General features: G+C 39.8%; 1 protein-coding gene across 1 annotated transcript in view; it reads left to right on the top strand.

The window, feature by feature from the left end:
• The window catches only part of UBAC2 (UBA domain containing 2), a 284290-nt gene extending 274536 nt beyond the window's left edge, over positions 1 to 9754 (top strand). Inside the window, exon 9 of the mRNA XM_044670551.1 lies at positions 8684 to 9754. Within this exon, the coding sequence (XP_044526486.1) occupies positions 8684 to 8791 (108 nt within the window). The 3' untranslated portion in view covers positions 8792 to 9754. The remainder of the gene's footprint in view (positions 1 to 8683) is intronic.
• The last annotated feature ends 5167 nt before the right edge of the window (positions 9755 to 14921 follow it).

Raw genomic sequence — 14921 nt, 5'->3', positions numbered from 1 at the left:
GCCACTTGGTGCATACATATTGAGCAGTGTTATTTCCTCATTGTTCATACTGCCTTTAATCAGGATGTAATGACCTTCCCTGTCTTTTTTAATCATATCTATTTTTACTTTGGCTTTGTCAGAAATCATAATAGCCACTCCTGCCTTCTTTTTCTCATTTGACGCCCAAAAGATTTTGCTCAAACCCTGAACCTTAAACTTGTGTATGTCCACCCGCCTCATATGTGTTTCTTGTAGACAACATATGGTGGGATTTTGGTTTCTAATCCACTCTGCTATTTGCTTCCATTTTATGAGTGAGTTCATCCCATTCACATTCAGAGTTATAATCATCAGTTGTGCATTTGCTGACATTTTCAAATCCTCCCCCATTCCTACCCCCTTTTTTCTTATACTTTTTTCCTTTTAAACCAGTGGTTTGCTATTGAGCCGGTATCCCTTATCCCCTCCCTTGATTAACTTCCATTTCTACCCCCTCCCTTATTTTTCCCCCTCTTTTTGTTTTTAAAGGCCTTATGAATTCCCTCTCCCTTCTTCTCCCCTCCCTTTTTTGGTCCTCCCCACTCCCCTGCTCCCCTTGGTTTATCCCTTCTAACTTTCTCAGAAGGGTTAGATAAGAGTTTTATGTCCCAATGGATAGTATAGCTACTCTTCCCTCTCCGGGTTGATTACACTAAGAGTAAGGTTTGATTATTACCTCCTCATGCTCTCTTCCTCTCCTTCTTATAATAGTATTTGTCCCCTCTCCCTCCCATGCCCTCTTTGTGTGTAATAGAATATCCTATTTTCTTATTCACTCAAGTTTCTCTTGGTGTCCTCTGCTATTCACCCCCTCTTTCCCATTCCCCATGCCATCTTAGATTATTTAGTGTTCCACCCTCACCCTGTGAATTATTCTTCTGATTACTATAATAGTGAATACTATAATAGTGAATAGAGTTCACTACAGAGAATTATACATAACATTTCTCTACATAGGAATACAGATAATTAGATCTCACTGATGCCCTTAAAAAGGCAAATTTAAAAATTGTAAGTTTTCTTTCTTTCCCCTCTGTATCTTATTTACCTTTTCATGTTTCTCTCGATTTTTGTGGTTGGATATCAAACTTTCCATTTAGCCCTGGTCTTTTCTGTGGAAATACCTGGAATTCTTCAATTTTGTTGAATGCCCATACTTTCCCCTGGAAATATAGAGTCAATTTTGATGGGTAGTTGATCCGTGGTTGCAGGCCCAGCTCTCTTGCCTTTCTGAATATCGTATTCCAAGCCTTGCGATCTTTTAGCATGGAGGCTGCCAGATCCTGTGTGATCCTGATTGGTGCTCCTTGATATTTGAATTGTTTCTTTCTGGCTTCTTGTAAGATTTTTTCTTTTGCTTGGAAACTCTTGAACTTGGCAATTATATTTCTGGGTGTTTTCTTTTCTTGATCAAATGTCGCAGGTGTTCTGTGAATCCTTTCAATGTCTATATTGCCCTCTTGTTGTAGGACTTCAGGGCAATTTTGCTGAATTATTTCTGTTAGTATGGAGTCCAGGTTTCTATTAATTTCTGATTTTTCTGGAAGACCAATTATTCTCAAATTGTCTCTTCTAGACCGGTTTTCTTGGTCTGTCACTCTCTCATTGAGATATTTCATGTTTCCTTCTGTTTTTTTCAGTCTTTTGACTTTGTTTTATTTGTTCTTGTTGTCTTGAGAGATCATTAGCTTCCAATTGCTCAATTCTAGCCTTTAGGGATTGGTTTTCGGCTATAATCTTCTGGTTTTCAGCTATAATCTTCTGGTATTCCTTTTCAATCTGGTCATTTCTGTTGTTCAATTTACTTATCAGTTCATTGGGTTTCTGAGCCTCACTTTCCAATTGCAAGATTCTACCTTTTAAACTGTTATTTTCTTGGCAGATCTCTTCCATTCTCCTCAAAATCTCAGTTTTGAACTCTTCCATAGCTTGTGAGGAGTTTTCCTTATTTGAGGAGGGTCCGGATGCTTGTTTGTTCTCCTCCTCTGTTTGCTCGGTTGTCTGGATTTTCTCTGTGTAAAAGTTGTCGAGTGTTAAAGACATCTTTTTCTTGTTGTTAATCTTTCTCTTCTGAGCTTCCTGAGACTGGGTAGCCATCGTTAGCCCAGCACCTTCTCAGGTTTATCCTCGCGCTCAGTGTCTGTTCGGGGTCTATTGGCTCCTGAGGTCTGAGTTCTGGTTTTTTCCAAGGTCAAGCCCCCTGGTGGACCCCCTTGCTTGATCCTCTGCTGGAGGTTTCTTTACCAGTCTCAGGGCGCTGCTTCCACAGTTGTATACCCGTCTGCACTGGTTCCCCACTCAGGGTTTCAGAGCTTTAGCTGGTGGCTGTGTCTGCCTCCACCCACGCCTCCACCCATGCCTGCGCTCTCAGCCTGAGCTCTGCGCCCTGCGTCCGTTCCCGGCGTCCTGCTCCCACGCTCAAATTCGGCGTGTGCTCGCTAGCTTCCTGGGGTCCCAAATCCTGCCGCTCTCAGGAACAGGCCCCGGAGCCGCCAATGACTCAATGGGTGCCCCAAACTTGCTCCACCTCTTCTTAGCTGGCCTCGGCGCTATAGGTGTTGTGTGTGGAGGGAGTGGAGGTGGGGTGGTTGCTCAGCCCGCGATTTAGTGAGAGCTGTTTCACCCCTTTATAGCATGGAGATGCCTCGATTCCACATAGCTTCCACGCTGTGCCCTGTTGTGGGGTTCCTCCATTTGTCTGGACTTGTTTTTATGTCCCCTTGAGGAGTTTTGTGTGTTTCAGTCAGGAGAGGTTAAGAGCTGCTTCTTACTCTGCCGCCATCTTAACCTGGAACCTAATATATTCATTTTGAAGCATCTCATTTTAGTAAAGGCAGTGAGAACATGGAACACAGTGAAAAAATAGTGACTAGAATGGCAAGTAGTTCAAACCCTTTTGATATGTGAAGATCAGTTGAAGGAATTGGAATTGTTTAGTCTGGAGAAGAGAAGAATAAGTGGAGATATCATCTTCACACATTTGAAAGGCTCTCATGTGAGAGATTACAGATATTTTGTTTATCCATAGAAGACAGAAATGGGAGCAATGAAAAGAGGTTTCCATACATCATATTTAGTGTCAACATAAGGAAATATTTTTTATTAATTAATTTTTATAAATTATATGTAATAACAAGTTTCCACATGTTTTATGAAGTTATATGATTCAAATTGTCTCCCTCCCTTTTTCCCTGCCCCCTCCCAGAGCTGGCAAACAATTTAGTCTGGGCTATACATTTATTATCACACAAAACATATTTCCATATTGTTCATTTTTGTGAGCAATTAATCTTATAAAACCAAAACCCTAAAACATAAACCCAAATAAACAAGTGAAAAATTATATGCTTTCATCTGTATTCCTACACCTAGAACAACGGCTCTTTTTCAGTTCTTTTGCTACAGTATTGCTGTTACTGTGTACAGTGTTCTCCTGGTTCTGCTTATTTCGCCCTAGATCAGTTCATGTAGGTCTTTTCAGTTCTTTCTAAAATCATCCTGTTCATCATTCCTTATAGCACAATAGTATTCTAAAACCACAATTTGTTCAGCCATTCCCCAATTGATAAACATCCCCTCAATTTCCAATTCTTTGCCCACACAAAAAGAGCAACTGTGGATGTTTTTTGTACAAATGGGTCCTTTCCCATTTTTTAAAAAAATTTCTTTGAGATACAGACCTAGTAGTGGTATTATTGAATCGAAGGGAATGCATTCTTTTATAGCTTTTTAGGGCACAATTCCAAATTACCCTCCAGAAATGGTTGGATCAGTTCACGACTCTACTAGCAATTCATTAGTGTCCCAATTTGGCCATATCCCCTCCCACATTTATTATTTTCCTTTACTTTCATATTGGCCAATCTGATAGGTATGAGGTGATACCCCAGAGTTGTTTTAATTTGCATTTCTATAATCAAAAGGGATTTAGGATATTTTTTCATATGATTATTGAGAGCTTTGATTTCTTCATCTGAAAAGTGCTTATATGACATATTTAAAAATTAACTTACTTCTTTACATATTTGAGAAATGAAACATTTATCAGAGAAATTTGGTATAAAAATCTTTTCCCAGTGTGTTGTTTCCCTTCTAATCTTGGTTATGTTGGTTTTATTTGTACAAAAACTTTTAAATTTAATATAGTCAAAATTATTCATTTTACATCTTGTAATATTCTCTATCTCTTGTTTGGTCATAAATTCTTCCCTTTTCCATAGATCTGACAGATAAACTATCCTGTAGTCCCCTAATTGACTTATAATATCCTCCTTTATGTGTAAATCATATACCCATTTTGACCTAAAATAAGGACATAATTCTAACAATTAGAGCAGTCCATAAGTGGAATATATACTTCTTTATGAAATAGTGAGTTCCACTGGAGGTATTCAAGGACAGATTATATGACCACTTGTTAGCTTTGTTTTGGAGGGGATTTCTAATTATAAGGTAGGATAAAAGACTTATGATGTTTCTTTCAATTCCAAGAGTCTGTAATTCTGTAGTTTTCTACTTTCTTCTTTCTGCTCATTTCAGACAGTCCTACCAGCTTTTGTAGTAAAGTTGACCAAGTTTCCAGATCATCTGAAATAGGGCTTTTTAACTTTTATTTGTCCAAGGACCCCTTGCCATAGGTGAAACCTATAGACCCCTTCTCAGAATATTTTGAAATGCATAAAATACAGAAGCTTTTTATAATATAGGGGCAGATAGGCACAGTGGAAAGAATGCCAGGCCTAGAGTCAGAGTACATATGTTCAAATCTGTCCTCAGACACTTTTTAGCTGTCCAACCCTGGACAAGTCCCTTAACCCCCAACACCTACCCTCTATAGCTCTTCTGTCTTAGAATTAATACTAAGACAAGAGATCTGAGTTTTTTTTCTTAATTTTAATTTTAAAGAAACTTACAATCTTTACAAAGCTTACAAAAGCTTTATAGAAAATTTACAATTGGGGGGCAGCTGAGTAGCTCAGTGGATTGAGAGCTAGGCCTAGAGATGGGAGGTCCTAGGTTCAAATCTGGCTGTGTGACCCTTGGCAAGTCACTTGACCCCCATTGCCTACCCTTATCACTCTTCTGCCTTGGAACCAATACACAGTATTGACTCCAAGACAGAAGGTAAGGGTTTAAAAAAAAAAAAGAAAAGAAAAGAAAACTTACAATTGCATATAATTCAAGGTAGAATAAGAAATGTATAAGAATAGTCTAAAGTGGGGGTAGCTGGGTGGCTCAGTAGATTAAAAGTCTTGGAACTAGTAGTATTGATTCTAAGACAGTAAGGGTTTAAAAAAAGAAAGAATAGCATAAAGCTGAGATCAAATGGGGAGAAATCATTTCTGAAATTAAATTGCATTAAAATGAGGATGTTGTTCTCAATCCACAGTCAGCAAACAAACTTTAGAGGGTCTGCAAATTGTACAACACTGCTGGACATTGTCATGGTTACAAAGAAGAAAAATCGAGTTCACCCCTTTAAGGAACGTATAGTCAGGTTGCCAGAGAAAAGCAAAACAGATAAATGAAACAAGGAAAGAATGTTCCAAACCATAGAAGTGCTAAATGCAGTGAAAGTCAAATGGTGCTGGGGAGTTCAGGGAGAGGGACCAGATTACAGGGAGCTTTGTGCAAACATTGGTGCAACCGTGGTGACTTCAATGTGTTTGCAGGAAGGGAAGTGCAGCCAGTCTAGATAAACCTGTCACACTAATGACACAGGAAAGAAAGGAGTAACCTAAGCTTTTCTGAGAGACCAGACCATTGCCTTGGAAGGTGAGGAGAGCGGTTGTATGTAGACCAAACTGGAAATTTTTCTGATGTTAGTGAATGGCATAAAATGGACTGAGGTTGGAGGTTAGAGTCAGGTAGGAGGAGGACATCACCAACATCTGCATGTGTCAAGAAATTGGAGAAGTAAAAACCCTAAAAACACAGTGGCCTTTAACGCACTTGAAAGGGAAGCTAGACAAACCACAGGCCGATTTGAACCAAAAAAGGGCAGAGAATCTTCATCACAAGTTATAAAGTAGGTTAGAATCCATGCCCTTGTATTATTGTACAGAGGCAGGGAAGGGGAGGATTCAATTCATGTGATAGCAGAACATCACAAATGGGGTCCCTCTAGTTACTCTTCAAGTAAGAATCTTGTAAAGAAATAATCAGGTGACCATTTCACTTCACACAAAATTGGGTTTAAAACAAACAAACAAAATCCTGGTATGGGTTTGTGTCTGTGTCTATGTGTTTCTTGAACTCCTCCAGTATGGTCTCTTTCTTTGCAAAGCATGTTGTGAGAAACACTGACTTCACCTTGTTCTCTCATGGAACCTTTTCAAATGTCACTAATGCTATTCCTGTAAAAGCACCTGTTTTGGGGAGATTTCACATACCTTGAGTTACTGAACCACGGCACTGATCTCTATTGGCTCCTGCAGGGGGTGTATTGAATGCCTGTGGCTGAGGTGTATTTGGATGAAAAACAGCCAATGTTGTCACAGCATGCTCCCTGTGGGACACCCTAGATACTTCTATCACTGTGTTTTCATCTCAGTGGGTTTTCGTCTGTAAAGGTAGAATTTAGTGTTACAACAGTACCCAAGTCCTTCCCTCACCGTCTTTAAATCTGGTTTTTTATCTTTTTTTTTTTTTCTGGACTGGTTTTCTGGCCCAGAAGACAAGAGTTGGAGATGTTTAAATGCTGATGGCTGGATTTTTTAAAATAAATAAGTAGTTGTGAAAGAAGGAGGAAAGAAAGCATTAACCAATGGGCCCCTGGACATTTGACAAACAATAATAGGTTTTGCTAAAAATGAGCTAAAGGAAAAATATTTCCTTGCACCAAAAACTTATATGAAAAAGGAAGTTCATATAAGAATTTTTAGAGAGAAGAGTCCCTCTAGTGCACAACTGGAAGAAGTAAGAGCTCAGTATTCTTGGAAACAAAGTAAGAAGGCTGGAGTAAAATTGGTGCCTTTTGTCACAAAAAGACAACAGAAACAAAAAATGTTATTAGATGAATGGTCAGTAAAGGTTATAAGAATAAGAGTTAATGAGCTTTTTAAATGAATGATGAAAGGTGTTCTTGATCTAAGAGAACAAGTTCAAAGATAAGGTTTATCACTAATAAAACCTTTGGGGACTTTCAAGTGTGATGAGATTACCAAAATCACCACTTCTTTGTCCTTTCTTATATAGTTTCCTTGTACTCATTTCTATTTAGCCTCTGTCTGTTTAGTACCTACTTCTGCCAAGAATGACTTCATCATTCTGCTACTTAAATCTCTTATAGCTCAAGTGTTGGATCATAGTATAACTTGAAAATAATTCATGTAAGCCAACAGAACATTCTCTGAGCAAAGAGACATAAAGGTGACTGAAATTTTTAATACATGCCTAGTAATACTTTGTACAGCTGAGTCTTAATGAAACCAAACCTATGTGCATTGCTTTTTCCCCCATATTTACTTGGCCCATGACATTCTTCTTGTATTATATTTGTTCGTATACAAATTATATCTCCAATATTAGATTGCAATAATTTGGTGGGTCCCTCTCCTCCCTTCTCCCCTTGTCTCTGTGACAACTTTACACCCACCCTGTATACATCTTGTATGGGCTTGATTGGTTGTTCCTCATGACCCTTACTGCCATTAGAATGTGAGCTGCTGGAGGGCCAGGATTATTTTTACCTTTCTTTGTAGGTCCAGGGCTTTGGCTGACTAGCTTGAGAATCCAAACATCAACAATAATAGATGGGGCGGGGGGGGGGGGGGGGGAGACTTGGCTCAGTGGACTGAGAGCCAGACTTGTAGACAGGAAGTCTTGGGTTCAAATGTGGCCTCAGACACTAACTAGATGTAATAACCCAGGGCAAATCACTTAACCCCAATTGCCCTTGCCCTTACCACTCTTCTGCCTTAGAATAAATACTTAGTATCAAAACAGTCAAAGTGTTTATCTTTTTAAAATAAAACATTTGTGGAAAGATGAGTTCCAGACACAGAATTTATGGTCATTAGAAACAAACATTGGAAACTGCATAAACATAAAATAATTTGATACACTGTGGTTTGGAGTATTTGTGCTTTGTTCTGCTTACTCACCATGGGTTTAGTGCTGTTGCCTGCCCCTTTTCAATTCCCATCTCTCATTACCAAGCTGTTTTACAAAAGATCTAAGCAGGGGCAAACTCTCCTTGCTAAAAGAGATATGAGCAGTCTTTCTTGGTTGGACATAGTCATAAGCTAAAGCTAGCACTTGGTAGAGATATCCTCCCAAATATTTAGAAGATTTCTTATAAGATCATTGGGACAGGGAAACTTTGTAAGGAAATGGGGTCAGTTGTCGACACTGGGACAAATTCTCCCTTGTTTTTAAGCCTTTATAAACAGATCGGTTTAAAATTCTGCAAATGAAAGTGCTTTCTTTGCAGTAATCTCTAAAATATGCATGCCTCTCTAACCTATTTTCTCCTTCTTGAATGGGGCAATACCCTGTGTATAGTTTACAGCATATAGTAACTTGCTAAATGATTTTCTGGATAGTTAGGATTTTTAAAATTCCCTTTAATAAACTGTGAGTCCTGTGGGAAAAAATAGGTCAATTTTTGTCATTTGACCACCTGTAATAAAAAGTATCTTTGCATTGCTTTCTCTTTCAGGTTGCCCGACTCATGGAGATGGGATTTTCTAGGGTGGATGCTTTGGAGGCCCTGAGAGCTTCAAATAATGACCTTAATGTAGCTACCAACTTCCTACTGCAGCACTGATTGAGCCTGATGAACTCAGCTGACATGGTTTCTTGTGATCTGAGGCTGAGGCAGTGTCTGTCTCCTGGATGACATTGAAAAGCCTTTACCAAATGAATCCAAAGCAACACAGCCATGTCTACAAAAACTAAGTTATAATGTTGGGTAGAGGGTAGGTATGCCCTGCTGCTCCCATGTCCTTAAGCCCCAAGATTGTTATGATTATACTATCAGAAAATAATTTTGCCATTGAATTAGCTAGCATGTTATTTTTGATCTTTATTTTGAAAAATTAGGTCTATTTCTTAGTTTGGGGAATCAGCAGTAAAGAATTTGTTACAGTATTTGTGTAAAATGAGGAGAGTGCAAACTTACACAAGTAACTAAATGATACTCCAGAAGGGAAATTGAGACTGTTATAAGTAATGCTATTTTTATTATAGTACATTATCCCACATAATCTTTTGATTACAATAATAATCTGAAAGAGGGAAAGGATTAATGTTATTTCAATAAGGGCATATCAGATTATTCTTTGCGAAAGCTTTTTTTATTGTATTATTTTTTTCTCAAATTTATTTTTAAGCCTAAGGAGCTATTCAGGCCATGCCTGATACCACCTGGATGCCAGAAGTACAATTTGTATATTTATTATAAATTGTATTCACTAGGGAATGACTAATGGAAAGTGGAAGCACTGAGTCATACACTCCTCAATGTTACCAATGCAGGGCAAATTCCCTAGGCCTTTCTCTTCATGTCTTCCAGAAAAACCCCCTACTAATTAAGAAAGCCTTATAGAGTCTCAGAAACCATGGGAAAAAAGGGATTTAGTGTTAACTCTCCCCTGAAAATCCAAAGTATATCCATAATGGGGAAGTGATTCAGATAGAAAAAGGATGAAAATGGAGCTAAAAAAAAAAAAAAAAAAAAAAAAACTCAGGGGCAGCTGGGTAGCTCAGTGGAGTAAGAGTCAGGCCTAGAGACGGGAGGTCCTAGGTTCAAACCCGGCCTCAGCCACTTCCCATCTGTGTGACCCTGGGCAAGTCACTTGACCCCCATTGCCCACCCTTACCACTCTTCCACCTATGAGACAATACACCGAAGTACAAGGGTTAAAAACAAACAAACAAAAAAAAAAAACAACCAGGCTAATGGCATCCAGCCAAGTGCAGCAGGATCAGAATAACCTTGCTGTATCATCACAATGGCCCAGGTAGAGTACTTTATAGTTGGCATGTGATGGATTTGTGAATAGGCTGTGCATTATTTTCAGGAAATAGAGATGAGGAACTCTAGCCCACCTTTTTTGTCTGGTTCTTGGGCTGAGTGTTCACCTGCTAAAAAATCTAGATCGATTGTCCCTGGCTGCACCACCAGCATATACCTCTCTAGAAGAGGCACTTCTCAGCAGCCACAGACCTGGGATGCTTGGCATCCCAACAGGTCAACCCAGGCATTGTAGGAGATGCGGAGAACATTTCAGAATTAGTCACCATAAGCAGACAAAACAGAAATCAGGGTTGAAAGGAATGGGAAGGGAAGGAAAAGGTGAAAAATGTCTTTTTCATCAGAACAGGTGAAAATAAGGGGAAATGCAACTCCATTTGTCATTTGCAAAGTGAGCAGAAATGTAGCAAACTGATGCCAGTTTAGGTACGTGATGCTCATCATAATAAAGTTTAAAATGTGTTTTGCCATGTTAGTATTTTTCACATAAGGCTGGCTAACTCAAAAGAAACTCTCTCTGAGGCTCTCGATAACAAAATGCCAAAATTGTTGTGCTACCTGTCCCTCTGTGCTTAAAGTGCTTTATTGGAGAAGAGAGCTGGAGAGAGATCTTATTTCCTCTAGCACTGACTAGTTGATAGTAGCTACATCCAGAAAGAAGGAAAAAAAGTGTCACCAAGGGCAGGTGGTTCCAGGGCTCATATGTATCAGTGCAGGGCTGGACCACTGGGGCCCAAAGAAGCCTGTGCCCATCTGGCTCAAGGCTCCCTTGGCAGCCCCTGAGAATAGCCCCATCCAGAGAAATACAAACAAGAGAACAGAATGCGAAGTCTGAGGTCAGTCACTAAGCTTGGTCAGACAAAGGGCGCCAGAGCAGTGGAGGTGTGTCAGTCGAGGGGCACACGCTCAGCCTTGCACGTGCAACAGTCACACTATAGGCTATGTTTATGCACAGTCAAATCATTCCTAGGCAGTTCACCAGAAAAGTAGAGGATTTCTTTTCTATGTCCTCAGTTATCTTAATAAATAAGACTTCCCTGAAAATCAGGTAAAGAAAGATGCATGTGGGATCTGAAGCAGCATTGGAAGCAGCCACAGCTGGATGATTTTGGTCAGGTTCTATTATTTCCTCAATGTAGGGGCCTTCCATTTCGACTCACACAGATTGGCGGCTCATATGCAGGTCATAGGTTCAGAGGGGTTAAGTGACTCGAGTGCCCATAGTCAAACAACTTACATTTGTTGGAGGCCAGGCTTAATTCCTCCCTTACCAGCCTTCTATCCACTCTGCCTCGCTGCCTCTCAGATTGAATGTGGTGGGGGTTTTCCTTTTGAAAAGGATCAGGCATCCTTTTGGTTTGTTTGGTGTTTGCTGCCATATTTTGATAAATCCTTCCAATTCAGTTTTCAACACTTAATGTTCCTCTCTTTGGTAAATAATAACACTTTGCTTTCCTTCATATCCCCCAGGATTTTTCCCCTCCTACTCACACAACCTGTGGCCTCAGGATCTTTCCCTTTGTCATTGCTTCCAGGCTGTAATTCCCCACTCATTACTTTCCCTGGCTCCCGACTCCTTCATAATCAGCTGTTTCCCACCTGATGGCAAGCCAGGCATCTGCTCCAAATAAGCTGAGGCCCAGGGGCTTTGAATCCAGGAAAATCTGGAACCCCACTCTTCCATCAGACATGGGAATGTGCCCAAGCTTCGAGAACATCCATTGTCCCACTGTCATGCTCCATGCCAGAAGGGGGCACCAGAGAGCTACGTTGAGCTACCATTAAGCTCTCAGAAAATGTTTGTGGATTATTGAATTAGTACCATGCTGATTTTCATTATTAAGTGGATAGGTTCCATGTCACCCCAGAGAGAAGCAAAAACCTTGTTAGGAGGTTCACCTGGCCTAAGGGAGAACCTATATCAGTAAAGCCCTGATTGATAGCAGGGCCCCAGGCACTGCTTCAGCGTAAATTACATTGAAATCGTGAAAGGGACATCATAACTTAAACTGGTGAAGTAAGCCCAAAGTTATGAAAATAGCCAAGTGCCATTCGTAAAATGAAATCACTTCTTAAGACTTGAACTTGTAAGCCATTCCTACAGCAATAGTCCTTTCACAGAGCTCTGACCATGGCCTAAACTGTTTTGGAGGGAAGTACTGCATGGTTCTAAGTTTATTTTACTGGATGTCTCAGGTATTAACTAATATGTATTGATCAAAAGATGTCTGATTAGCTAGATTCTGCATCCCATACCTTTCCTTTGACTTTAACCCACATGGTTTTGTTTTGTTTTGTTTTTTTCAATAAAAGAATCAGAGTAAATAAGTTGTCATAAAGAGGGATCACCACTTCTCATTGTGATTTTCTGGCTTTGACTAAAGATTTTTCTTTTTCATTTTATGTTAAAACTTGTTGGAACAAGTATAAGAGTAATCTGTCCAGACCACTATAGATATACTTTATCTTTTGTTTTTTTTTGTTTTTTTTAAACAGCAGGCTCTAAGGAACCCAGTCCCCCAGAAAGATAGCTTTGGTACTCCAATTTGGAAATGGCATTGATCAACATATTTTCTTGTAAAATTAGCATGCCATTTAAAAATAATCTTTGAGTACTTTGGGAAAAGTTGATTAATAATCTCTTTTTATCTTTTACACACAAGGAAATATTCAGCAGCTCTATCTACGTGACCAAGAGCTACAGGGGCCCTCTTTTGCACACCAGTTTGGGACAGGCCAGAAAATAAGATATTTATCACCCAGGGGTACGTTTTGCTTCCTGAGTATTCTGACCTGCATCATAAATGTCTGTGGCATTTCAGGAGTACTCCAGCATTCAGGTTAGAAGAATAAGTTAGTGTGGTCACCCATAGTCCCCTCCTGAGGACCTGAGGCCATCTCTGGAATCCTAGTGACCTAGGGCAGAACATTTTCTCTGGGATAACACCCAGGTCATCAAAACTGCCTCAAGGGAAGACCAGAAAAAAACTGGGAGTGAGTGAGAAGTTCCCTTCAGATCCCCTCTGGATTCCCTGTGGGTAAACTTGGATCACTCCCTGGGGATAATGCTCAGCCTCCTTCCAGGAGAGTTCTGACCCAAACTGAGAGGAAGCCTCAGTGGTGGCCTCCAAGCAAATCAGATTCCATAGCAACAAAATGAAAAATGAGTTCTTAGGCACAGTGAATACCAAGCAGTTACTTAACCTTTTTTGTTTCATGGGCCCTTATGGCAGTCTGGTGAAGCCTATGGATCTCTTCTCAGAATAAAGCTTTTAAAGACATAAAACAAAATCCGTAGGATTACAAAGGGAAATACAGGTATCCAGATTTAGAAAACAACCAACCACATTCATGTGCCCTTCTCCTCTCTCTCCACCCCCCAAAAACCCCTGGTGTAGATTATCCATCTATAGGTACGAAAAGGAGAAAAGGTCTTTCAGATAAATCTAGCCTAGTAACCCAGCTTTGTACTATTATGTAGGTATAGCCCCTTGTGGCTTGATTCAATTCCACTCAGTAAGCGTTTATTAAGCTTCTACTGGAGCAGAGTGCTACATTGGCGATAAAGCCAAAACAGAACCTGTCACTGTGCTCATGGATCTTAGATCCACCAGGGGCTCCTGCCTAGATCTATGTATAATGGATACATAGAGAAGTAAATACCAAGTATATATATAAAGTAGTATCCAGTCATCCTGAGGGTTAGCAGTCTCTTACACTGGGACTGATCAAAAATAGTCTTCACGAGACTAGACGAGCAAATAAGAGACCTATTGGAGAAGGCTTCAGTGCCAGGCCGAGGACTCTGTATTCTATCCCAGAGCCCCTGGGGAGTTTTGAAGTAGGAGAGGAGAGGAGAAGTGGACATGGTCATATCCTTCTTTAGGACCATTTGGCAGTTAAGTTTACTGCTGGACAGTAGACATCTACTTCTCTCCCAGAGTGTAGAGCCTCTTTTTGTGCTTTTGAAGGCAGTTCAAGGGTTTTCTGTATAATAGGATTAGAATTGTCAACCCATGGGGACCATGGGAAATTTCATTCTTTACTTGTTAAAATCTCTTACCAGTATGGCAATATTCGTCAGAAAAATACAATATAATGGTGAACAGAAGTATTTGAGCATAGCTAAGAAATGGTCAATAGTCTGATGTCTATGCAGCTTTTTTTCTTGGGGCTACTTGTAAACTGCATTTTATTGTTTATGGAATCCAAGTTTTCTCTGTAGATAAAGCTTCCAGGATTGTGAAGCTGTTTTCAAAAGGTATCAAACTGCTAAATGTCTTCTACCCAAACTTTAGTGAATGCCTATTAACTCCTCAAGAGGCAGGACCTCATTACATTTAGATTTTCTCATTCATGTCTGTGGTATTTTGTGCCTATCAATGCCTTAATTACCTATTTAAAGGAGAGGAAGGGAAAAGCAGTTATTTTGTTAAAAGCAAGCAAACAACTGAACTAAAAAAGCCAAATCCTGGATGAGCTACAAGAAACTCATTGACCCACCTCCTAGGTAGAGTTATGAATGGCAATTTTATTTGTGTTCTGGATGAACTAATTGTGATTAGAATTATGGTTTAGTAAAAGAAAGTCAAAACACATAATCCCCTGGCTCCATTTGTCTTATTTTTAAAGTTTACATGAGTGAATCTGTGCATATACATTTGTGAAATTTACTTCTTTAAAGAGTCTTGCTTTTGGAGTAGCTAGAAACAGTACCGATCTTCCAACATTTGCAAAACATATCTGTTAGGTTAGTTTCCCCTGCCAAAATCTTGACACAAACATAGCTCTAATAGATGGCCAGTGTAGCCTGGTCTGTCTCTCCAATTCCTTATTTGGCTCCAGAGGAATTGATGTCATATTGGAGTTAGAATGCTCCTTACAGCTATGGGCCAATAGGCAAGGCATTTTACCCAGCAGT

This window comes from Gracilinanus agilis, chromosome 3 (assembly GCF_016433145.1).
Source record: "Gracilinanus agilis isolate LMUSP501 chromosome 3, AgileGrace, whole genome shotgun sequence".
In the NCBI taxonomy this organism is placed as follows: domain Eukaryota; kingdom Metazoa; phylum Chordata; class Mammalia; order Didelphimorphia; family Didelphidae; genus Gracilinanus; species Gracilinanus agilis.
This window is presented reverse-complemented; position numbering and strand designations above follow the sequence as displayed.